At 41.7% G+C, this 26,518-nt stretch overlaps 1 protein-coding gene across 1 annotated transcript in view; it reads right to left on the bottom strand.

The window, feature by feature from the left end:
• Window positions 1-26,402, bottom strand: part of Aida (axin interactor, dorsalization associated) — a 33,580-nt gene extending 7,178 nt beyond the window's left edge. Inside the window, exons 1-7 of the mRNA XM_042258768.2 lie at window positions 26,268-26,402; window positions 20,227-20,296; window positions 14,566-14,619; window positions 14,113-14,167; window positions 5,353-5,416; window positions 5,012-5,115; window positions 920-1,042 (exon numbers count right to left, since the gene is read on the bottom strand). Coding sequence (XP_042114702.1) covers window positions 920-1,042; window positions 5,012-5,115; window positions 5,353-5,416; window positions 14,113-14,167; window positions 14,566-14,619; window positions 20,227-20,296; window positions 26,268-26,377 — 580 coding nt within the window. The 5' untranslated portion in view covers window positions 26,378-26,402. The remainder of the gene's footprint in view (window positions 1-919; window positions 1,043-5,011; window positions 5,116-5,352; window positions 5,417-14,112; window positions 14,168-14,565; window positions 14,620-20,226; window positions 20,297-26,267) is intronic.
• Window positions 26,403-26,518: the final 116 nt, after the last annotated feature.

The following is a 26,518-nucleotide window of genomic DNA, read 5'->3' as shown; positions in this document are numbered from 1 at the left end:
TAGCTTAATTGTTACTAATGAACCTATGGGTGTGAGTTTATTTCTACAAACGATGCAAGTTGCCTCCATTTTCTTTGAGCCCACATCTGGTTCTTTGGTTAGCTTCAAACTGCAGCTTAATGGTAACCAATTGCATTAACTGTGGATTTATTTCTAGATAATGATGACTTTATCCTTACTGATTCAATAATAACTGTTCTTATTAATTTTTTTAAATAGTATCTTGTTGTGTGTTCCCCAAAGTTGGGCTCAAGTGAGTCTCCTGCCTCAGCTACCTAGAAACTGGGATCACAGGCATGCTTCATCATGCCTGACACCTAAAAATTACTTTTAAGACTAAATGCATTGAAAAGAAAGTCCTGTATACTAGGTACGGCAGAAACAAAACACTTGAACCGTGTGGCCACTCTTCACACTTTCTAACTCTGACAACTTTCTTTCCTGTCCTGCAAGGGCTCCCAGAGTCTAGATGTCTGGACAGACCCTCTTCCCGGCCTTTACTTCCACCCTCCACTGCAGCACCCACCTGACAGAGACCTGCCGTAGGAAACAGAGGGCTGTTCAACTACATCCCTGTGGAAGGGGAGGCTAATTCTGTGTCCTGGACACTGTCTCTGCTGCTAAGGGGACTGGGCATGGCTAGACAGCTCCCTAGATGGGTCTGGAGTATGAAATATAAAAAGAAACAAAGACAAGCTCAAAAGTAAAAGTGAGTCTAAGCTATACATTAACACTGTTTATTAAATCTATCAGAAGCGTTCTCTGAAGGAGTAAAGACCAATTCCAGGGACTTCCATCATTATAGAACGAATTACAATGAGCTGCTTCAGACATGGGAGCCACCGCTCTAAGAACAACTGTTCCAAGTGGAAGGCAGTATGACATCTGCAGAAGAGAAACCAGCCCCAGAGCTCCTCACCCTTCACGCTGACTGTAATGTAGGGATCGATGCACTGCCCCGCATCTTTCAGACCGATTCTCTCAATTCTGATAGTGAGTAACGTCATCCCTGGTTCGGACGGCAACCGGGGCAATAAAGTGCCTGGCAACAGAGAAACCACAAGAAAACTTAGGCCAGCGACAATTCCAGAGTGAAGAGACACAGGCTTCCTGTAACTTAGCAACCAGGCAGGCAGTGCAGTTTGCTTCCTAGCACTCTCAAACACTGTATCATTCCTTTTTTGTTTTTTAGGATGTCCGTAGGTTCCTGAGAATGGAGATTATAGGCAAGTGTCACCACACCTAGCTTGGTGTTATTCTCTGTGACTATATATTTAATTACATCCAAGATAAACCTGCACTCCATACTCCACAGACACCATAAAAGCAGAATTATTAAGGCAAGCATGTTAAAAATTCATGTTACTCAAGGAAGCCCAATTCTAAGCTACCATGAAATCAATAATATAGCATGTCCACAGAATAGATACATTCAGTGCACTTGTAAAGATGTACCTCATATCTCAATATGACCTTGTAGAAAAAGGACAGAAAAATTTTTAAGTATTTTGTTATCCTGAAGCTTAAGAAGTTTGAGAGTAGACCAGAAAATCCTTCAGTTACTACTAATTTATAGCTTAGTATTCATAGATTCAATTATTAGATTATTAAAGCCTAATTTCCTACTCTATTCCTCATCCTATTCTGCATAATATTTTCTTAGAAGTCAGTACTAGAGGGAATGGCAACATCAAACTGTAAGAGTGATTTGAGTGTCTGAAACATTTCCATTCACCAATTACATTTGTAAAGCTAAAGGCTGGACACCTGGCTCAGTGGGTCAGTGTGCTTTCTCTGCAAGCTGACCTTGAACACCCAGCACCTGTGAAAACAGCTGCACATGACTGCACAGGGGGAGGAGGGCAGAGGAGGCCCAATCCCAGATGCTGAGAGTCCGGTTCAGAGCCTGCCTCCAGGCATAAAGCAGAGGCTGCTGCAGCTGAGTACATGCCACAGTCTGCTCTGGCCTGCAAATCTGTGTGCATGGACACATGTACCCACAACTTAGGGGCACGCAACAGGCACGCATATACTACACACAACCCCCCTCGAAAAACACAAAATAAAACAAAACTAAAACCCACCCAAGAGAGCAGCATCCCAAACCCTCAAGAAAATGGTCAATTTTAATTCAGTGTGTGTGCAGTAAGTTAAACCACATACAGAACACAATACTTAGGTAGGATTTTCGGCTGGTATCTTTCCTTTCTGTTCAGCAATGTACTATCCTACTTTCAATAATGAAGAATCTGGAGATCATGATTCAGTACCTTCCAAAATGAACATCTGATTGACAGTGAACAGGTGTTGAGGAAACTGGGGGTAGAGGGCAATGGAAATGTTGTAAACTGGAAGGTGGTCACGGATGTCACCACTTTATAAATCAAAAACTTATAAATTCTAGATAGATTCTCTATAAATCAAGAATCACCAAACAGTAGGTAAATTTTATATGAATATTATAATAATGCTATTAAAAACAATAGTTTTAAAATGTGTTAACTTTTTTTGTGGGTTTGGTGTTTGATTTGGGGGACAGGTCTCATCCTATAGCCCAGCCTGACCTCACACTCAAGGCAACCCTCCAAGCTCAGTCCCCATGTGCTAGATGATAGGCACAAAATACCACACCTAGCTCCTATCCTTACTCCCTAGTTTAAATACCAAGACAACACAGAAAATGAAGAGTGGCAGATGGCCTCACTGCAGTGTTCATTCACGAAACTCAATGGGACAGGAGTAATTCTGAACACACACACAAAAATTCCCAAGACTGTCTGCATGGCCTCTGACTGTCTGGTTACAGGTACAGGCAGCACCTACAGATGAGTGCGTCTCACTGAACTCAGACAAACTTCAGAAGGGTAAGACACACCTTGGAAATCTTAGGAAAGAGATGGGAGTACTTACATTTAGTTGTGTTCTTCTGCAAAAAGGTTCATGCAACTATATAAAATTTATTAGATAAATGATGAAATTAATGCACTATCTTCTGTTCATGGACAGCTGAGTTGATCAATTTTTAATTTTTTTTTTAATACTACTATATACACACTGGTGAACATATTCTGGTACAAACTTCTCTCAAACAGGAATTATTAAGACACATGGTCTGTGCTAATTACAACATCAGCTCCTACAGTGGATGTTCCAGTTCTGTCCCTGCCAACAGTGCAGCCACGTTAGTGCTGTTGAAATCCTCAGGCACTTTGTTTCTCAGATGAAACTTGAATCAATTTAGGTGTGGTGAGGCATTGACCTAGCCATCACTTGTATGGTCTCTGACAGCTAACAGGGAGTCACAGCTTTCTATTAGATCATGCACTTGGTTTTTCTCCTTTATTTTGCCGACATTTCCGTTGAAATGTTCTTTCCTTATTAAGTTGTAGGAGATCTCTAACACATTAGAAAAAGCTCTGGTTGTATGTCTTATAAAGAGCTTAATAGTGGTTTTCTTTTAAAAAAACATTGCACTAAAACATAAACTATACATTTTGAATGCCTAAATTTGAAATGCAGCTTGCTGAATGTCACCATACGGACACACCTATGTCGGCAGCACCAGAGCATGAAGGAAACAAACCAGCATGCTAGGGCCCCATCTGCGTCCACACCCCACACACCTCTCTAATCGTTCTCCCTGAGACAGCCTGCGCTGCTGCCGTCCAACACACAGACCACAGCTCAGGCTGTTCAGATGACTCTGCTCTGTAATGGTGTCTTCTAGGAGAAACTTCATGCTAACACAGTCAAATTTCTCAGTCCCTTTCTTCAGTCTGTGCTTTTAAAAAAGCCTATAGAAAATTGTACTTAATAGTGGTAGTGGCCAGTGGTAGTACAGGCACCAGGCATGCATGTGGTGCACATACACACATACATGTAGGCAAAACACTCACACATGACATTTTAAAAAAATGAATAAATCTAATAAAATTAAAACAAAACAAAACAAAAAAACGAGCATGTGTTTTCAGAAGCAAAACAGACCAGAAATGATGTCTTGTGCCCAAGAAGGGCTGTCAGCAGTAACGGCTACTATGTGTAATTTCCCTAAAGCTGTTTATATTCACAGGGAGGGAAGAGCCTCACCCAAGCTCTTCCACAAACAGAAAAGGCTCACTCTATACCCTTCATTCCCCTTAGATGATGGAAATGATAAGGGTCTGCCCACCTGGGCCTACTTCTCCCAACCACAATTTGGTTAAAGACTGATTATGTAAGACAGAGACAGGCTGATACTGCAGGCCAGGACAGAGCTTGGCCTGTGGCTGGCATTTGGGATCTTGGATCTGATGAAGATTTCCATCTGCTCTCTTCATCTTACAACACCTGAACTGCCCCAGGTGAAGCCCACTGATAATCTGATAAATGAATTTAAAGAAAAGGAAAATGTGCCTTGAGGTTCTTTCTTTAATATGGGGATTGAGCAATTCACTGTGTAGCCCACAAGCGAGCGCTTCAGCTGTGTTTGCCAGAGGTCCGCTGCACTTGTTTGTGTGAACAGTATGGCTTGTGCTGACACTCTTTCCTTCTGAAACCTATAATTTTGGTCTATAGTAGGTAGAAAATGACTCTGATCAGTTACCAATAGCAGCCATGTGTGCTGAATCTCTAAGTAGTCATTTCACCTTTCACAATGCTGCCACAATTTGTTACAGTAGGAATTAAATACTGCCCTTGTGGCTGGAAGCACAGGGCAAGGGCTTTGGAATCTGCATTCACTGTCCTCTGGTTTGGTCCATGTGCCTCTTCCTTTGGCTAACTTTGCTCCTGTGTTCTCCTGCAGTACCTTATAGCCGTGAGTCTCAGTGAATCTCTGAGCATGTGTTCTGAGGACCACTAACAGAGGATCCTTTCACCCTGTTTATCCACTGACAGAGGCCCAGCCATGGAACTCTGCTTACAGCTGGCAAGGGCTCAGGAGAGGTTTTCCTCTCCACTAGCAAACACCACCACAAGTTCCAAGGTCCTGCTGGATAAAGCAGCGCATGTGCTGTGTAAGGATGCCCACCAGGAACTCTAGCAGAGAACGAGTCAGGAGGTCCTGCCCCAGCACCACCTTCTTCATCTTCTTCAAACTCCAAATTCTCTTCTTCACCAGGTGCTAAAATCCGTCTGCATGGAAGAGAGAGAGAGAAACTAAACACTGAGCTAGAATATTTAATATACCAACAAAGCCTCACAGCTGTTCCACAGGATGTGAGTATTGTTAAGAGGTTGAAATATTGTTATCAATGTTGATATCAACCATATCAAAGATACCAAAGTGGGTAAAACAACAGACAACAGATGTATCTGTAAAACAGGTATAAAGAAGACAGTAAGAGAAGATGAATATGAATACTCATTTACCTTAATGGAATAGGCTGAACATCAAATGGGAATTCTTTATTATATGTAAGAATATTCTTCAGGACTGCAACAAAAGACAAAGAAACATGAATTATTTTATAAAAAAGAAATTATAGCTCAAAGAGCTAATTTTTAGTAAATTTTACCATGCAGATTTACATATATTTTTAAATTTCCAGAGGATCATTCCAGGGCCACTGTTACTTGCCTGTAGAAGGTCTGAGAAAATTAGGCCCCCAAAACTTTTCCTACTGTGTACAAGGTCCTGGGTGAGACACAGGGTCCTCCCTGTACTGAAGGGCTGACATTAAGGGTGACAATTAGAGAGATCCAGGAGCATATCTTATTCTGTATTGGGTTTTCTCCTGGATGTCACTAAACTGATATGCTTTGTGTTAGCAGTTACGCACCTCATACTCCTTTTATGATGAAATTTACTGCTCATGTCTATATACTAATAGATCTGGACACAGTACAGCGTATCCTCAAGAGAAGTCTCCAGACGACACGGTACCTGTGTCCCGGCTGTGGTTACTGCCACAGCTCCCTTTGGGCATGTAAGCTTAGAGAGAGATACTCTGTGATGCTGCTGTGTCTGCCCGAGTACTCTAAGTATATAACTGAGTGCTTCACTTCCAGCCTTATGGATCCTGTAACAAGCTGCAAATTACATGAAAGTGAATCCACAGCATGAAATGGGCAACCACACAAAAGGCTCCTGTAACTTAGTGCTCCATACACTCAGCCTTTAACTTGAAGTCCTATAGGTTAGAGCTGGAAGAGGCAGAGCATATTGGTACACAGCAAACAGCCTCCAAAGAGGGTATCCAGAGGGCACAGGTTGACTGCATGTCATGTTCCAATGACTGCCAATTTTATATCCAGTCTCTTGTTGTGTGCTCAGCCACAGTTCTCTCTGGTTTGTACTCTCTCTCTCTTTAGCTCTTGCCTTCACCCTTCCACCATCTCCCTTTGTCTCAGTAACTGTGTACGTAGTGACCACAATGTTTTCGACTCTTAGGATACACTATGATGACCAAGAACTAAATGGTTCTTAAGCCAAACTCAAGAAAAACAGACAAGAGACATGCCAACCAAGAGACCAGATAACACAGAGATGTGAGAAGTTGAACAACGGCATCGCAGAGGAAGTGGAAGAACAACACATCCTGCTTTACTGTCTTTTGAGAAGATGTCCCTCAACAGCATCCAACTGGAAGGGTGTGCAGCTGAAAGCTTATTCTTCTGATGCCCCTCTTCGGATAAAATTCTATTACATATATTAACATCCTGCAGATCTACACACAGTAGAGCTTCTCCACAACGGAAGTCTTCAAACACCTGTACTGGCTGTGGGAGGTTTGAGGTACACACTTATCCAAAACTCCCACTGGGACCGTGGAACAAACACAAGAAAAGCAGATCACGGATGCCAGCAAGTAGACAAGCTAACGTACAAATGTGGCTACTGTTAGGACGGACACACAGAAAGCTGTGTAAATGAACAGAGAGACAGTGGAGTAGCTGGAGTCCACAGGGTCAATGTTCAAAACTAAGTTGTCAGAAGACACAGGAGCTGTGACCCAGGATAGAGGCATCACCCACAGCCACTCCAGACGTGGAACTTTCCAGTATTGGAGAAGGAAGTAGGGCTCTTGTGGGGGCTTGCCTTTTTTTGAGACAGAGTTTCACTCTATATCCCAACTGGGCCTAGAATTCACTATGTAAGTTATGGCAATCCTCTCACCTCAGCCTCTTGAACAGGAATGTCTCACCAAATCCAGTTTGGGTTTGACTTCTTCAGATAATAGAAAGTTGTCAAGTGAGAAAAGTATCAGAAGACCAAAGCAGGTTTAAATAAAATGTCAGCCCTACAATTCCAATGACAAATGCATATAACTATGCTAAAGTAATGTATATTACTCAGTTTTCCCAATCCTAAAAGGGGAATGCCACTTCCTTCACAGACTACTGGGGGGACTAAAATGACAGAAAACACGTGAGAATGCAGGGGAAGTTCTAAAGTGTTGAACACAGTCACACTCAGCTTCAAGTGTCTGTACTTTATAAATGTTTTTCTTTTTCTTTTTTCTTGGTTTTTAGGCATGAATGCTTAAAAAGAGAGTAAGTAGAAACCTGCACTGTTATGTGGGAATTAATATTTGCCAGTTTTCTGTTGTGACTGACTAGAATCCAAGTGTTTCTTGTCTCACAGATAGTTCTGCCTTTTCAATCCCTTCCAAACTTTATGATTACAGTAGACAGTTAACTCAGTAAATAGCAATCAATCATTCACATAGTATTGTGGTGAACACTAAGAGATGATAACATCTGTCATTAATACTAGATAAGACACAGAAACCATATTTTATAATAATAAAAGGAGAAATAGCCAACCCTTAAAATATGTGAAAGAAGTTGAAAGATACATTAATTATAAAGAATATTTTCCCTTAGGAAAATGAGAGGACATAGGGTCTAATGTAGTCCGGGCTGGCCTGAAACTCACTACATAGTTGAGGCTAGACTTGAATTCCGAATCCTCCTGCCTCTACCTTCAGAGTGGAATGATGACAGGTATGTGTAACTATATGTGGTGGTTTGAAAGAAAATGGACTCCATAGAGAGTGGCACCATTAGGAGCTGTGGCTTTGTTGGAGTGGGTGTGGCCTTGTTGGAGGAAGTGTGTCATTGTAGGGGCGGGCTTTGAAGCCTCTTCTGCTCAAGCTTCCCTCAGTGTGACAGTCAACTTCCTGTTGCTTGCAAGATGTAGGACTCTCAGCAGCTCCTCCTCCAGCACCGTGTCTGCCTGCACACTGCTGTGCTCCCCACTATGACGATAACTGTACTCTGAACTATAAGCAAGCCATGCCAGTTAAATGTCTTCATTTAAGAGTTGCCGTGGTCACAGTGACTCTATCGCAACAAAAACCTAACTAAGACAGAAGTTGGTACCAAGGATTGTTGGGCCCTGACCCATGTTCCTTAGGTAGCTGCTGCCTTGCTTGCTGACCTTGATAAGATGTCCTCCTTATGCTAATTCCCTGCCGGTTTCCTTCCTCCTACACAGCTTACCGGAGGTTCCTTGTTTGTGTATCCTGCATATTGGTGTAAACAGCTAGGATGCAAGTATGTAAAACATCTGTAGTTAACTTCTGCCCTCCAGGGTTCTCCCAGTGTGCTGTAAGCCTGTATTTAAGGCCTCTTCCCTCCTTCAATAAAGGGCATTCTGCTGAGACGAATGACCTGCTGTCTTGTCTCTGTTTTAATCCTCAGCCCCTCACTCGGACATGGTGAACGGGTAGTAGCGCGGGCGCTACAAGGGACTGAGGTATTGCTGTGACAGGCCTGACCATGTTTGTGTTTGGAGGACTTAAGACTTTGATACTTTGGGTTATGAAAGCAGTGGAATGCTTTAAGCACTGCTTATGGCCCCTGGAAGACAGAGGTGCTAGGAGTTATTTGAACTGTTGGGGGTTCAGTGAAGAGGTTTCGGAGAAGAATTTTAGTATGTTGCCCAGAGATCATTCTTGTGATATTTGGTGAAGAAAATGGCTGCGTTTTGGCTTTGTCAGAAGAGTCTGTCTGAGGCTAACGTGAAGAGTTTTGGATTAATTTCCTTGGTAGAGGGAATCTCAAAACAGCCTAATATAGACTCTGTTGTGTGGTTATTGGTGGTAACTATAATGAAGATTTATATTGAAAAGGATCAAGAAAATGTAAAATTTGAGGAGAAAAGGAATGAAGTGTTGTGTTCAAGGAGATACATAGATTAAGAAATGGAAGAGAGGGAAAAGTGACCTCCGGGCAAGATCTCACCCAGCTAAGTTTCCAACTTCTGAAAAGGAATTAAAGGAAAGTTTAGAGCCTAGTGTGGTGATGTGGTGGTACACGCCTTTGATCCCATCACTGGGAAGGTAGTGGCTGGTGGATTTATGAGTCTGAGGCCAGCCTGGTCTAGAGATTCAGTTTTAGGACAGCTAAGCTTAGGCAGTGAAGGTAATAATCAAAAATAGAAAGCTGGTGAAGATGTGATTGAACAAGGGAGCCATGTTCCAGCCCCAGCAAGCAACAGAACTTGGCAGTTTCAGCCATGTGTTTCTGGATTTAGAGTTAAGGACAGAAGAAACAGACTATGGAATTTGCCTCATGACTAAGGAAAGCTGCTGAGGCCAGGCATGTGTCAGGGGCATCCCTGAATGAAGACCTAAAGAGGCCATTGCGTGAAGCTGTGAAGGAGAAGCCTGGATTGCCTTGGAGACTCCCAAGATATTAGAGATGCCAGAGTCATGAAATACCTACTGAGGAAAGCTACTAACCGGGAGTGGAACTAGCCCAAAAGAAAGAAGTGAGTTGCAGTCAACAAATCTGAAAGGAGTGGGAGATTTGAAGAGTTTTTCGACATCAGACATGGAGATGCAGAGTTTGTAGTTTTTCCAGCTGGTAGGCAAAAATGAAAAAAAAAAAAAAACTTTCATTCTGAAGGTTATTTTTTTTTATTTTTTTATTTTTTTGATTTTTCGAGACAGGGTTTCTCTGTGTAGCTTTGCACCTTTCCTGGAACTTACTTGGTAACCCAGGCTGGCCTCGAACTCACAGAGATCCGCCTGGCTCTGCCTCCCGAGTGCTGGGATTAAAGGCGTGCGCCACCACCACCCGGCCTGAAGGTTATTTTTTAAACTATGGAAAAATGCTTCCTCTCAAGACATTTAAATCTATTGAATACAGCACAATTTGCTGACTTTATACTATAAACAAAGCATTGCATAGACTATGCATAGGAAAGTCAAACTTAACTGCTCTGAAGAACAGAATAAACAGAAATGAGACTAATATGGGGCAGACTCTGACAGGCTATAAAAACACCGCAGAACGGAGAGGAGGTAGTGGGTCCAAAGGAGAGCACAGGAAGCTGTCAGGAAAGGTGGGTTTCTGTGATGCTCCGAAGGATGGGTTTCTGAAGGATGGGTTAATGGACAGGAACCTTATGGACGGTGAGGGGAGATAGGTTGGAGTAAGCAGTGTGTTCTGAGGAGTAACATAAAAATTACTAGAATTACTACAATCACAAGATTATCAAGAACCTCATACGGGACTTTGAAGAGATTTACAAACTTTGAAGGAAAGAATACATTAGCAAAGTGAATCACCTGAGTCCAGCATACTGAAAGCTACGCCATTCATTTTCCGCATCATCAATGGAGAGCTTGACTAAGACTATTTCATCTAAAATGTAGTTAAACACTAAGTTGCAGAAACTATTTCTGATAGAAATAACTCCTAATTGTCCAACTTTTGTAAACTAAAAAATTACAGAGTATGTCCTACTGAGTTACAGTATACATAGCTATGCTCCTCCCAAAAGCAATAGAAAGTTAAAATCACCTAAAAGGATTGAGAAGAGGCCAGCAGATAGCTCAGTGGGTAAAGGTGCTTGCTGCTATGCCCAAGGACCTGAGTTCAATCCCTGGGACCTGTAAGAACCAATTCTTACAAGCTGTCCTGCAGGTTATCCTCTGATGTCTACCCAGGTGCTGAGTACTCTATTAGGTAGATAGATAGATAGATAGATAGATAGATAGATAGATAGATAGATAGATAGATGGATGGATGGATGGATGATGGATGGATGGATGGATAGATGGATAGACAGATAGACAGATAGACAGATAGATAGATAGATGAATGGATGACAGAGAGATGATAGATATCGACAGACCGAAGTAAACAACTTTTTAAAGTATTAAGAAGGAAAAAGTTCAAATGAAAAGAATTATATAAATTCAAAATATAATAAAGCCTTAAAAAAAAAAAAGCAAGCAAGAGGAACATGCTGTGGGACGGTCTGTATGTCAAATTGCTCTGATTGGTCAATAAATAAAACACTGATTGGCCAGTGGCCAGGCAGGAAGTAGGTGGGACAAGGAGAGAGGAGAATTCTGGGAAGCGGAAGGCTGAGGCAGAGAGACACTGCAGCCGCCGCCATGACCAGCAGCATGTGAAGACGCCAGTAAGCCACCAGCCACGTGGCAAGGTATAGATTTATGGAAATGGGTTAATTTAAGCTATAAGAACAGTTAGCAAAAAGCCTGCCACGGCCATACAGTTTGTAAGCAATATAAGTCTCTGTGTTTACTTGTTTGGGTCTGAGCGGCTGTGGGACTGGCGGGTGACAAAGATTTGTCCTGACTGTGGGCAAGGCAGGAAAACTCTAGCTACAGGAACAGACAACCACTAAAGATCTTAGTGTACTATCCCACTAAGGCATGAATCAATAGTTTCTCACAAGTTTGAACTAGAAAACTAGGACATTTAGGACTGATGTATCCCAAACCCATTCTTGATATTTGCAAACATAAGGTCTTAGACAAGTGTGAGAGTTATCATTAGCAAAAGGCAGCTGAGAGAATTTCTCTGAATGCCAAGTCATACAGCTGATACTCTTTAAAAGGGCAACCAATAACAGCTCTTTGCGGCACTGGAAGGAATTACAGAGGCTGTTGGAGAAAGATAATAGATGCCTACTGCTAAACAGTTGACAATCTTTCTGGCTAGCCCACCCAGCATAGACTCCCTTCCCACTCTGCCCCTTCTTCCCTTTGCTCCTCCTGCAGCTAGAGAACTACACCAGGGCCTGTTCCTATAAGACCCTGCCCCAGCCTTCTGTAGGATTCTTTAATTCTGTTTGAAGCAAACAAAAACCAAAAATCCTAACTGAAAATGGCAATTATAAGAAGCCAAAATCCTACTTCTTTTATCATTTAAGAAAAAAAGAAAGAAAGAAAGAAAGAGAGAGAGAGAGAGAAAAAAAGAAAGAAAGAAAGAAAGAAAGAAAGAAAGAAGGAAGGAAGGAAGGAAGGAAGGAAGGAAGGAAGGAAGGAAGGAAGGAAGGAAGGAAGAGAAACAAGGACTTCTTAGCAGCAGACACCAGGCTTCGTGACTATAGCCCGGCCCTTGCTGCATTCCTTTGTGTGTTTCCTCGTGGTCCTGGGGATGCCTCACACACGCCGGAATGTGTTCCACCACTGAGAACACCAGCATCAGAGTCAGAATCTTTTCATTAAAGCCATCATGGGCTTTTTACAAAATACCTTATAGACAGCCAGTCATGGAAGACTACGTATGATTCCATTTGTGTAAAATGTTCAGAATAGGCAAATTTATAGACAAATTAAATTAGTGTTTGCCTAGAGCTGGTAATTGGAGAGGGTCAGAATTAGGGGAAAATGAGTGATGCTAGTGGATACAGGGTTTCTTTTTAGGGTGATGAAAATATCCTAAAATTGAATGTGGCAATGGTGTACGGTCAAGACAACAAAAAGTAATAACTATACACTTTAAATTAGTGAATTTTATGGAATCTAAATAACATTAAATGAAGCTACCAATAAAAACATATAAAGTATTTGTTAATGCTTTTTAAAGAAACCATATAAGTTCTATGAATTAGAAAGTGTGGTCAGAAAAAATTAAAAATGTTTACATTATTTGATTGGTGGTATTCCTATATTCACTGAGAACAGGTAAGAACTACTTAGAAATATAAAATCACAGTTCTTGTAACAAAAAGGTTATGGTCTGCATCACATAAAGTGCCAAAACTATTAAAATGACACAGTTTATCATAATTCTTGCCATATGAGAAGGATCTTGCTCTGAAGAGATGACATATGACCATCTAACAATCGTGGAAAAGCCACCAGAATCGCAGCAGATCTGTGTTCCTGGGTCTTGTTGCGCCTCTCTACCAACCCAAACTAAACAAAAGAAACCTGATCCTGCTAAGCACAGACCCTGCAAACCTCTTTCTGCCCTGGTCTTCCATTACGAGACATTTATTTCCACTTCCTCAGTCACTTCCACTTGCCTCTCTCAGACTTGCTGTGAGCTGGGAATTAGCAGCGTGTGAAGCTGACATGAGTACTCTTTTCAGTTCTTTCTTTCACCTTTCACCCAAGGTGTGGAGACACCCCAAGTATTGCACTAATATGAACCTGTTTTCCTGATTCAAGCCCTGCCAGCTACTAAGGGCTACAGTGAAACAGGGCTGAGCATTTCATCTCCTTCTTCCACTATAAAGTGAGAGAATGGGACCACACAGCCATGATTCCTTCTAGTCTACGATGCTATGGTTTTATGATTCCCTACTGAGAATCCACCTTAACAGCTGGATCTGAAAGCTGTTCTCCCCTGTTTACAAAAGCATGGTAAGTCATGCAATCCTTCCTCACTGGTATTGGGTAAGGTTTACTCAGTCATATTCACCTCTGCCCATACTGCAGACATTTCAAGAAAGAGAACATTCACCCAAACCAGCAAAGCAGAAAGAAAACAGTGCTAGTGGCCTTTCAGGCAGCATCTTAACCACCAAAATGTTTGAAGAAATTATTTACTTCAAAAAGTTTTAGAGGAAGAGAAAAAAATAGATACAATAAGGAAGTATTTTATGGCATGGTTCACAGGGGGCTATAGTTTTCATGCCATGTAAACTGAATGGCACCACTGACTATAGTTTATATCTTCCTTAGCGTCTGCGGTAAATGTTTGTCTAGTCTTATTAAAGTCACCAAAACAGAGGCCAATAGATATTTACACCAAATTATAACTACTTCAAATATTGCAGGAATTTAAGAAGGACTAAAAAGATGCTGCATAATTAGATAGTCGGAAAAAACCTCCACCTATGCCACATAGTGTTAACAGCTACAATGAATTATTTTCCTAAAAGAGATCATAAGGATACCAGAATATAAAACTTACTTGGTTCTAGCTTCTTCAGGTCCTCCAGTTTAAATTCTTCTTGGGACTGTGTGGACTAAATTTAAAATATGCACATTATATCTTTTTGCTACAAAGATTTCACCATACCCTATGTCTCTTAAGTGGTAAAAACCAAACATACAAAATTATTCAAAATCTATTTCATTTTCAAGGTAGAAAATGAAAAGTTCCAAACTGGGTTTTGTTTGTTTTGCATTCCCAAAACATTCAGGCTAAATGTAATACAAAAAAAAAAAAAAAAAAAAAAAAAAAAAAAAAGTTATAGCTTGATTTCTATAGTTTACAAAATATAAACTAAATCATGTAAGTATGCATGTTACTGATGAATTCCCTTAACTATAAAACTCTCCGGCGACGATACAGCTTTAGGCATGACTGTCTACTACGTCAGCAGAACAATCACGTTAGGAAGTTAAGAATACCTCTACTTACCTGTAACGCTGCGCTTCGCAATTCTAAGCATGTGGCAATTTTGCCTATGGTTTTCTGTAGGGAGATAAACAAAATCAGGTAAATTTTTTAATTTTTTAAAACAAGTTAAATCTTATTTCCCTGCAGCATCTGGCAGACTCAAGAGAAAAAAAGCAGGATGCAAAGGCCTGAGACGAGAGAGGTGAGTGTGTACTCTCTTACACTAATGTCCCACAACCAATTCTAAAGCAAGGTCACTTTGGTGACAGTTTTGGTTTAAAGGGTAATTAGTAAGTGAATAATGGAAACCAATATGGAATCTCCCAAAAGATTAAAAAGAGGGCTGGCAAGATAGCTCAGCAAGTCCTTGTTACTAGGTCTGATGACTCGAGTTCAATCCCCAGAACGTACGAGTTGTCCTGACATCCCTGTGTATGCTCGTACATTCACACACATGCACATACATATATTTACACCCATATACATATAAGTAAAATGCAAAAAAAATCATTAAAAACTTAAAAGTAGAACTACCACACAGCCCAGCAGTGCCGTCCCTTGGTGGACAGCCAAAGGACATGAAATCAGTGTGTTCAGGAGCGAGTTGCATCTCTTGCTTTCTGCAGTCCTATTCAGTTGCCACAAATCGCAAAGACCCCTAAATCCCCACTGACTGACACACGAATGAAGAAAATGTGCTCGTCCATACAGTGGGACAAGAAATGCCATCACTGGAACTAGGGATCAAGCTAAGCAAAGTAAGTCAGGAAGAGAAAGGCGGGGATCCCACACTCGCTCTCCTGGAGCATTAACAAGCCAAGCTTTCCGAGTGGAGAACAGCCCGGCAACTACAGGCTGGGGAGAACTTAGGGAAGGGAGGATAGGGAGAAGCTGACGAAGGAGAGCTAAGGCCCAGTAAGACAGGAGCAAGAGGCTCTGCTGTCTGTCACACAGTGGGGGACAATGTATGACAGACAACACTGTAGAGGAGACTTAGAGGCTGGGGATATGGTTTGGTTGGTAGAGTGCTTGTCCTGACACGCACAAAGTCCTGGGCTCAATCTGCAGCATGACAGGGGCTAAAACCAGGCACAGGGGCATGATCACAGCACTCAGGTGGTGGCCTGATCAAAAATTCAAGGTCATCCTTAGCTACCCAGCAAATTCTAAGCTACTCTAGGCTACACATGCTCCTGACTTATAAAAAAAAAGGAATTTGAATGTTTTTACTACAAAGATAATAAATGTTTGAGCATGCAAGTTATTTGATTTAAATGTCACACAATAGATACATGTATCAAAAAAAATCTTATAGGGCATGCTGGCCCATCCATGACCTTCTTTAATCCCAGCACTTGAGAGGCAGAGGCAGGTGATCTCTGTGAGTTCATGATCAACCTGGTGCACATACCAAGTTTCAGGACAGCCAGGACTACATAGTGAGAACCTGTCTCAACAATAAATAAATAAATAATGAATAGCATTGCCCATTAATATGTACAATTTTAATGTTTTTTGTATGTTTCAGTTAAATTTAAATAGCTGGGCACAGTTGCACACGCCTTTAATCCCAGCACTCAGGTAATCAGAGGCAGGTGGATCTCTGTGAGTTCAAGGCCAGCCTGGTCTCCATAGAGTTCCAGGACAGACAGGGCTACATAGAGAGACCTGTCACAAAAATAAATATATAAATTAATTAATAAACTCAAGTATTCCAAAAAAAATGCCAATGAAAAATGCTCAATGCCATAGTTCCTTATAAGCTTTCTTATTTCTTTACCAAAAGATTTAAAATTTCTCAAGTTATTAGTACACTATCATAATCAAATTCTGACTGAAGCAAACCCAACCTAATTAAATACATATATAATACTAAACAAAATCAGTATCAATAATAAACAGTGAGGAATTCTATTGTCAGCTATGTTCTATATAAAAAGATATACAAAGGACAATAATGACTAGGCATAGTTCCTGCTTTCAATAAGATTGTGTCCTATGTGATAAGACACAGAATCACAAAGTATAAAGCATGGGCATAAGAGTCTACAAACTCCAACAGAGGGAGCTACACAAGCCTTACCGAAATACAGCGAGACATGCTAAGGACCAAACCCTAAGGAGGATTTCTAAAACTAAAGAGTTTAGGAGGGTGACACACAGTTCACCTGCCTCAAGTCCCGAGAACAAAGTGAAAGGTTTGAAAAATAAACTTCTATATTTAGATACAGCTTCTTACACATATATATGTATATGTGTATATGTGTGTGTGTGTGTGTGTGTGTGTGTGTGTGTGTGTGTGTGTGTGTGTATTTTAATTCTAAAGGCTGGAGAGATGCCTCAGCAGTTAAACAGTACTGGCTGCTCTTGCAGAGGACCAAGATTCAAGGCCCATCGATGACTTGGCAGCTCATAACCATCTGGAACTCCAACTGCAGAGATCCAACCCACTCTTCTGGCTTTTGTGGGTACCACACATGCAAGTGGTGCACAGACACACACACAGACAAAACACCCAAACACAAAATAAAATGTCTTCTAATTTTTTAGAAATAATTCTATTCACACTGAGATATAGCAATATACTAAATATTTAAAAATGATAGGGTCTACTTCTTTTTTTCTTTATTACAAAATCTATTTAATTTCATACACTTAACACCTAAGATTAAAATGTAGTTTAGCAACAAGGAGTTCACTAATAAACTCTTAAATATAAACTTTTCTTCTTGTAAACCAAGAGCCTTTCATACAGAAATACACTGCACTATAGCAAAATATCAATAGGCATTATTCATAACTATTTTAGGGAATGACATCCAACCTCAGTATTGAAAAAAGAAGAGGGACGCTATCATTGCAGCTGTGGCAATAATTTAACAGCAGATACAATTCTAAACTTTGCCACTGTGATCAAAACACTGAAAACACAAGATATTTGACTATAAAATTATAAAACAGTAAAAGCATTTAAATATAAGAATTTAAAATAGAAAACAAATTAATCTTGCTCCAAATAAGGTAAAAATCCACCATTTTTCTTTTTTCTTAAGAAAATACAATTGAGTATTTTCCTGTAGTTTATGGGCGATGCACAGCATTTAATTGATTCTGCAGATCCAACCATAATTCCCCATAGTATGTTCTTATGAACACAAGACCGACAGGAGATTTCCAAACCCAAGAAAATTTTAAAAGACTTTACACTCAACTTCTTTAAAATATTCAACATTACGTAAGCACTCTGAAGCCCTGAGAAGTTACACACTTTCTGTTCAAAATATTTATTAATTTTTCAGAACCAATGCTCTCCAGGACACATGTGGAAGATCATTATTATGAATGACTCAAAGCCTCTGATAACTACTTCCCTAGGTGACAATCCAATAAAGTCTGTTATGGACAACTGTACATTTTTCACCTGAATTTTTAAAGAAAATTAAACGTGCAGCACATGAAAATATGGGGCAAGACACAGGCAAGGTCCAACTCCTGTCTTGGCTCGCTGGCAAGTATTCTAAGTAACAATTGTCTCAGAAATCTAGCGGCCAGGAAACAAAGTGAGACCTCCTAGATAATAAGAGATTTGGGGACAGGGTATCTTTTAGGGTCCTGCAGGACTCTAATCCCTCATCTCATAAGGACATTTGGGCCTGGAACCAGAGCTGAGCTCTGTGGCTACTCCAGGTCAGCCTACCTCCCAGTCTTTCAGAGTACAAGATATGGGGTGTCTGTAAGCAGCTTATGTAGGAAAGAAGGAGGCTGGTGCCTGGCTGCAGGAAGAGCCATAAACTAAAGGATGCACAGCATTATCAAATACTCAGAGGGTTTGGTCTCAGGTTAAAGAAAACTGCGAAAAAGTTGCAATAGCTTCCCTTTAGCACAATCATGACCGGCCCATTTATTATTTTCTTTTTTATGATCTTAGAACATTTTCAGCAAATCAAATCACTTTATATTTGAGGTCACAGGACCTGTTCTTTAGCAACAGATGTTGAGAGACAAAAATTAAGTAACTCAGAAATCACTGAGCAAAATATGAGGTCACTGAGATGTTTTAATGCCCTAGATTTTCATTTTTCTTTTCATGTTTTTAACTTTATTAACTATTAGTTCATGCACCTAGATACTAAAATTCTGTTGTCAGAATTTAGACATCCTAAGTTCTTTCTTTTTTTTTTTAAAGGATTTTTTTTTTAAGATTTATTTATTTATTATGTATACAGTGTTCTGTCTACACGTATCCCTGCAGGCCAGAAGAGGTAACCAGATCTCATTACAGATGGTTGTGAGTCACCATGTGGTTGCTGGGAATTGAACTCAGGACCTCTGGAAGAGCAGTAGGTGCTCTTAACTTCTAAGCCATCTCTCCAGCCCCCTAAATTGTTTCAATCCAGGAATGCCAACTGGTTACAAGGCAAATTTCTCAAATCCTAGAGAAAAGGGAGAATACAGCTTTTGTCCTCTTCCTCAAGCAGACAACTCATCTCTCCTCTGTGGTATTTTCCAGGGCTAAAATCTAGTCTTCTGTGGATATTAGCCATTATTAAGGAAGAAAGGAAAAATAATCTTTAAAGTTGTAGCAACGTGAAATTTTAAAATACTGAAAAACCAAACCAAACCAAACCAACAACAAATCAGCTAAAGTGATTCTTAAATATGTTTTAGATGTGCGTATACTAACTTGGGCAAGAATGCTACTAATCATGGTGGAGTTTTCTGTCCCAAACACCTATAACTAAGAGTTAACGGAAGCCCGTGGACTAAAGTAAATCTGCTCGGGCTTAACAAATTCTTCCCCCCAAATCACTTACTCCCCTTGTGCAAAAAAATGAGTATGAATGAATGAAGTCACCAGAGTTTCCACACAGCCCTGCCTTAAGAGACTTGGGGTGGGGTGGGCACTAACCTTTTCTTTACTAGTCACAAGATTAAAAATTAACTTAGTACTATAGCTACCCTGAGTTAGGAAAATCCAGGACTTATTTTCTTCCTTTTCCCCATCTTCAGGAATGAGTGTTCCTTTTTCCCCAAATATCTCTAATGGGGAATCAATCTGACACACACACAAAATCTAATTCAAGGAGAAGGAACACCATGGAAACTTTCTGCAACGTCGTCTGATAGATTTGCAGACCACCCCACCCCTCCCCACCCCCCTTTGATGAGACAGGGTTTCTCTGTATCGCCCCGGCTGTCCTGAATCTCGCTCTGTAGACCAGGCTGGCCTCAAACTCAGAGATCCACCTGCCTCCGTCCCCCGAGTGCTGGGATTTATGGTGCACACCATTACTGCTTGGCTAACAGGCCAAATTCTTAATTTGCATTATTTTCTTTTCAGTCTTACACTTTTTGTTGTTCCTTGGTTTTGGTTAGTTTGGGGGTTTTGCGGTACTTACTGGCTTATTTTGAGAGAAGGAATTAAGTGTGAGGTGGGATGTGATTACTCAGCCTTGTTTGCCCAGGTGACTGTAATACAGTTTGGGTTTCCCCACCTTACTCAAAGTGAGAATGGCTGAGTAAATAAATGGCAGGTCCCTCCAAACGACCACTTACTGTCAGGCAAAACATCATTATTTTTTTCAAATTTAAGCATAACAGAGAGAGGGGGGAATGTGTTTATGAGTGTGCGCGAGTGTGTGTAGAACCCTAATCGGTTGCACCAGAGATTGTTTATGGTACCTTTTGCTCTTCTGTGAATTCAGAATTATTGTGTTGCGCTTGGGCCTCCTTCTGTAGGTGTCTTGCTAATCTGTAAGAAGAAAACATTGTTTAGAACTGAAGACCAGTAAGCTATCTCAACAGCATCAAGATGATACAGGTCAATCTTTTAAAAACTTTAAAAAAAAAGTGAAGCACAATGATTAGTTGTAATAATGTCAGTCTCCCTTACACTTAGAAGCAAACGCTAAATATGCTACAATACTTTTCACACCATTTCACTGGGCAGAATCTGACCTAAGACAGTAAACGCAGAATGCCAGGGCTGGGGAGGGTCTCCAAAGGTGTCGAATCCAGCCCTGCTGGAATGAACGGACTCTTCTGTAACTAGCCAGAAGGCAGTTATCCAGATTCAACCTAGACTCTACCACTCAGCTCCAACAGCTCTACTGCCTAGAGAGGCTTTATCAATCTACTATTAATTTGCTGATTAGTCCAAATCCAAATTAAATCCATGACAAAGTGCAAATACTCTATCAAAATCTGTGTTTGAAGGTACTTGTGTTTTGGGGAAAAAAATCCCACCACTCATAAACGGAAATCAATGATTACCCAATTTTCATATTGTAAAAATGGCAGCTAGGGGCTGGTGAGAAGACTCATTTTCTGCCTCCAAGCCTGATGACCCAAATTTGATCCCAGGGCCCACATGGTAGAAAAAGGAAATCAACTTCCCCAAGTTGTCCTCTGACCTCCACACACAAGGTATACACGTGCATGCAAATAGCAGGCCATCTGAGAGTTTCTACCCCAAGCTCAACAGTAAGGATCAAATCTGTATGTCAAAGAGCAAAGCAAGAAGGACCAACACTTAAAACACAGACAGACACAGAGACAGACACAGAGACAGACAGACACACACACACAGACAGACAGACACACACAGACACAGACACACACACACACACAGACACAGACAAACACACACACACACACAGACACGGGGGGGGGGGGGGGGGCCCGCGGCGCGGGGCCGGGGCAGGTCTTGAGAGATGTAAAAGTGGCCAGTAAGAACACAGAAAGATCCGTATCATTAGTCCTAAGAAAAGGCATACCAGCCGGGCGGTGGTGGCGCACACCTTTAATCCCAGCACTTGGGAGGCAGAGGCAGGTGGATCTCTGTGAGTTCAAGGCCAGCCTGGTCTACAGAGTGAGTTCCAGGAAAGGCACCAAAACTACACAGAGAAACCCTGTCTTGAAAACAAAACAAAACAAAACAAAAAAACAAAACAAAAAAAAAAAAAAGAAAAGAAAAGGCATACCAATGACAAGCTACTCCTTCACAGCCAGAGATGGCTATGATTTAAAAAATAAAACAAAGGGAGAGAATCACAGGTGTTAAAGATGATGGACAAAAAGCAGGACCCTCATACACCTGATAAAAAAAATTGAAAATGGTACCAATCATATGGAAAAGTCAGGTAGTTTGTCAAGTAATTAACCACAGACTTACTATAAGACCCAGAAATTTTATACTAGGTATACATCCAAAAAAAACCTCAAAATATCTATGTGCATGAAATACTTGCACACACACATGCATTATTCATAACAACTGAAAAGTGGGACCAACTAAAATGTTCATTGACTAATGAGTGAATAAATAAAATGTGGTATGCCCATTCAATGACATATTTTTCACTGGGGCTGGAAAAACAGCTCAGCAGTTAAGAACACAGAGGAGCTGTGTTCAATTGTTCTTGCAGAGGAGCTAGGTTCAATTCCCAAGACATAGCAACTCACAACTTTGTACATGCAAGATAATTCAATTTTTAAAAAGAGGCAAAAGATTTGGAAGGTACACAAAGACTTATAGAGGGGAAAATAAACATGAAAAGACATTCAACACCATTAGTCATTAATGAAATGTAAATTAAAACCACAGTGAGCTATGATACACACCCTCTAGAAGGGATGTAATTAGACAGACAGTAACAAGTTCTAGCTACATGGGAAAAAAACCCTCCCATTGCTAGCAGAAATATGAAGTGATATCCCTACTCTGGACAGTAACTCCACAGATCTCCTTTAAAATTCAAACGTTTAACATAAGATCCAGCAATTCCTCTCATTGGTATCCATCTACTCAAAAGGAATGAAAATGCATGTTCACAGAAGCAATTACCTGGGCTGGAGACATGGCTCAGTGGTCCAGAGCGCACACTGCTCTTGCAGAGGATCTAAGCTCAGTTTCCAACACCCACGTCAGGCATCTCACAAGTGCCTGTAACTCCAACTCCAAGAGACCCAAACTTCTGGTCTCCCAACTTTAGACACCTGCACACGTGTGCACACAACCCCGGCCCCCCCATAATTAAAAATAAAATTTAATTTTGAAAAATTGCATGCAAATATAGGGCAGCATTGCTGATAATAATTAAAACTTGAATGTTCACTAACTAGTTGAGTGGACACACAAAATGTGGTACACCTAAACAGCATAATATTTTTGTTCACTAACAAAAAATGTGATGTGATAAATGAATCTTAAAGATTATACAAAATAAGCCATTGCAAAACTGGACTACGTGATTATTACACGAAATGTCCAGAAAAGACAACATTATGAAGACAAGACATAGACGAGTGGTTGTCAGGGGTCAAGACGTGGTGGGAATGCAAATGAGCACACGGGACCTTTGGAGGAGATGAGAATGTCCTAAATTCAGTGTGGTGACAGCTGCACAAGCTGGTACATGTAAAGCATGTATCAGTTTTATGGTGTATAAGTTGTATCTCAAAAGTTTTTGTTGTTGTTGTTTTGTTTTGAGTCGGGTCTCACTATTTAGCCTTCCCTGGCTGGCCTGGAACTGGCTGCGTAGAAAATGCTAACCTCTAACTTGCCTGCCTCTGTCTCTCAAGTGCTGGGATTTAAAACAAACAAACAACAAAAACTTTTTAAAAAATGTTTTAAAAGCCTAAGCAAAACACTTTAATCTTTTAAATATATAAACCCAAATTTCATGTGAATAGAGTCCTAAAGGTGAGGCCTGATTCTGTACACTAAAGGAAAAGCTACATGCTCTGGATAATCAGATGGACAACTGAAAGAGTTGGTGATGAGTAATGGTGAAAAAATAGTCCAACACTCTTCTCTAGGGGCTGGAGAGATGGTTCCACAGTCAAGAGCACTTGCCACACAATCCTGACAACTGGAGTTCGAACCCTGGCACTCACATAACTAGCCAGGCATCCCAGCACACCTGTAAACGCAGCACCGAAAAAGCAGGGACACAGGGACAAGGGGATCACTGAGGCTGGATAGCTTCCAGCCTGGCAGAGAATATTCAGGGAGAGACCTCAGAAGGAAAGTGGAGTGATAGAGACTGTCCACTGTACACACAAGTGCACACAACTCACAAAAAGGCAAATAAATCTTCACAAGTTCTCTAGAGACCCATCTTATCCTACAAAGGTGCCTGCAAGTTAAGGCAGGACTGCTCTCAGGAAGTGTCTTAAACACACTCTAAGCACAGAAGCGACTAACTGGAACCTTATCACTGTAGACAGAAATTAGTGCATCTCAACCATCTGCAGCAAAGAACCAGGTTTTCTCTCCCCCAGTTCCTGGCTGATACTCTGCAGATTTAAGAAAAAAATACTGTGAACAGGCAGGTGAGATGGTTCAGGAAGTGAAGCTGCCGCATCTGATGATCTGAGTCAGACCCTGGGATAGACATGGTAGAAGGCAGGCGAGAACTGAACCCTGCTAGTTTTCTTTGTCCTCCACATATAGGCACCAGGCACACATGTGGTGCGCAAAACTACATCAGGCAAAACACTCATACACATAAGCGTAAAAATACAGTATTCTTAAAGGGAAAGTACATACACTACACCACCCATATTCCCCCATAAACCTGCCTCCATATATTGTATGGCTATGAAGACAGTATGGCTGCCCAATTAATAAACCCAATTATCCTAGACCTCTCCCTTCATTCTTGATATCCGGCCAGTGACTAAGTAATTGTTCACATCATTATCACGGTCCCCAACTGGCCTCCTTGGCTTCAGTCTTTCCTCCCAAAGAGTGTGTTCCAAAAAAATGAGAAAAGGCAACTTGTATCTATTGCTGGTAGATTAGAAAGATGTAAAATCTTGGCCTCATTTATGTGTAGCCTGAACGTTACAAAGTTTAGCCCAATCACTGCATTTCTATTGACATCTGACAGTGCAGTTTTATAATAACTGGAAGAGTACTCTGCAGCTCTCCAGTACAGTGGTCAGTGTGGAGACTCAACAAAGGATTTGCATGTGCCTGTTACTCTCATTCCCACCAAGCAGCCTGCATATTCAATTTTCCTTTGTAATTTCAATTAGACATGGTATTCTTCACTTTCCATTGGGAGGGTTCCTGTCCGGTACCAACAGCTGCTAGTCCACTGCATCACAAGAGAGAGGCAGCTTGGTATTTCAGGGTGTGCCACTTTCATTACTAGAGGGTGTGATATACACAGACCCTCACGGGCTACCTCATCAAGGTAGAGAAGAGCACATTCAGCAACAATGCAAGGAATCTTGAAATTTGTCCAGGTTATTTACAGAATTACTCTATCAGTGTTTTATCAAACAAAGCACTTTATTATTAATTCTAATATCAGCAGAAAGGGATTGAAGTTAGAAAAAAAATCCCAGATTTCAAAGGTATCATGTTGTGACTCCAGTTTTCTAATTTTGTGAAAAAGAATTCTGTCCCTAGTGGGCAGTTATAAAAACAAATGAAATCACATGGGAGTCCAAAATGTATGTTAGTAGTTGTCCAACATAGCAAAACACCCAGAGCACTGGGTTTTTTAATCTATAGACCATTCTGTCCATTAAGACGGGCAGAGAACACCTATATATCCAAATTATCTCATGGACTAGCCCAAAACAAGTAGCTATTGTAGGGAGAGGATAGAAGTTTCGATTTTCCAAGTACCACTCCTGTATTCTTTCCAGAAAGAGAGATGGGGATGGTTTCACAATTCGAGAAACCGCAAATTTTAAAACCGAGACTTAATAGTAACTGTTTGCAAACAATAGCATTTAATGGGCAGTTTCTTTTAGTAGTAAGTCCAAGAAACTAAGCAAGATGTTTATACAGTTTTGTTGTTGTTGCTGTTTTTAAGTCTCTAAAGTGGAAGGCACCAGAAAGAGATAATGAGACTTGGGTGGATGAAGGAAACCAGTCCTCACATGTACCCTGAGGCTATACATTGTACACAGGAAAAGGGGGAGGGACCCAAGGAGGGCGTGGCTGCTCCTGTGCCTGGTCTATTAATTCACATTTTGCTCCCCTCTATTCACATCCTGCGCGGACTCCACCCAAAGCAGCCAAGCGAGAGGGTGGGTGGGACTCAACAGCCTAGCAAATAACAGTCCCAGAAATCGAAAACGAAATCGAGTTGGAATTGTGAAAACACTGCTCACCAGACAGAGGGGTGGAGAAGGAGCGCGAGTAGGGATCCTTCTCTTGGCCGAACTATTCCCTTATCATCCCCGGGGGCAGCCTCCACTCCCGCGCGCTAGCACATCCCTCCTCTCCTACACGTGGAGAGTGGAAGACACACACACACACGCAGAACATGGCCACTCATCCCCGGAACGTGGGCGGAGAGCACACAAGTATTCCCTGGGGATTTTCAAAGACAGATTTTTTTTTTTTTTCCTGGAGGGGTGGCAACCTGGGAGAGGCGGCGGGAAGGAAAGGAGACTGCCTGCAGAGCCCAGGGCCCAGTGAGAAGGTCGAAGGGAACTAAGGAGAGAGCCAGTTGGGGCCCCAGCTACCTGTTGAATGGACACGGCCCTGTGCAGAAGAGGGGAGGTGCGAGAGCTTGCCCGGAGGGCGGACGGGTGGTCCCCAAGCAGCCGGATCAGGGCCCATGGGATCTCAGCCCTGGTGTTTGCGGGGGGACCCCACCCCAAGAAGCCTGCGCTGCGGGACACGGGGATGCGAGACCCGGGCAGAGACAAGGGACGGCGACCTGCCCGGCCCGCTCCCGCGGTTAGTCACTCACATCTGATACTCGTCTATCGCCTCCACCAGCTGGCCCCAAGAGTCGAAGTCGGCGCCTCTCCTAAGACTGGCGCCCCAGCGCTGCAGCAGACTCCGGGTCACCTCCGACATGGCCGGTCCCCGGCCCGGCCCCCTCCCGCCCCTACCCCAGCAAGGCCGGGCTCTAGGGCGCCATCCTCCCCGGGCTCGGCCCTGACATTAACAGGGCCAGGAGGAACCGCTAAGGCCACCACCGCCACCCGCCGAGGAGCC

The sequence above is a fragment of the Peromyscus maniculatus genome, chromosome 11, assembly GCF_049852395.1.
Source record: "Peromyscus maniculatus bairdii isolate BWxNUB_F1_BW_parent chromosome 11, HU_Pman_BW_mat_3.1, whole genome shotgun sequence".
Taxonomy (NCBI): Eukaryota; Metazoa; Chordata; class Mammalia; order Rodentia; family Cricetidae; genus Peromyscus; species Peromyscus maniculatus.
Note: the sequence above shows the minus strand (reverse complement) of the source record. Positions and strands in the feature narration are given on the sequence as shown.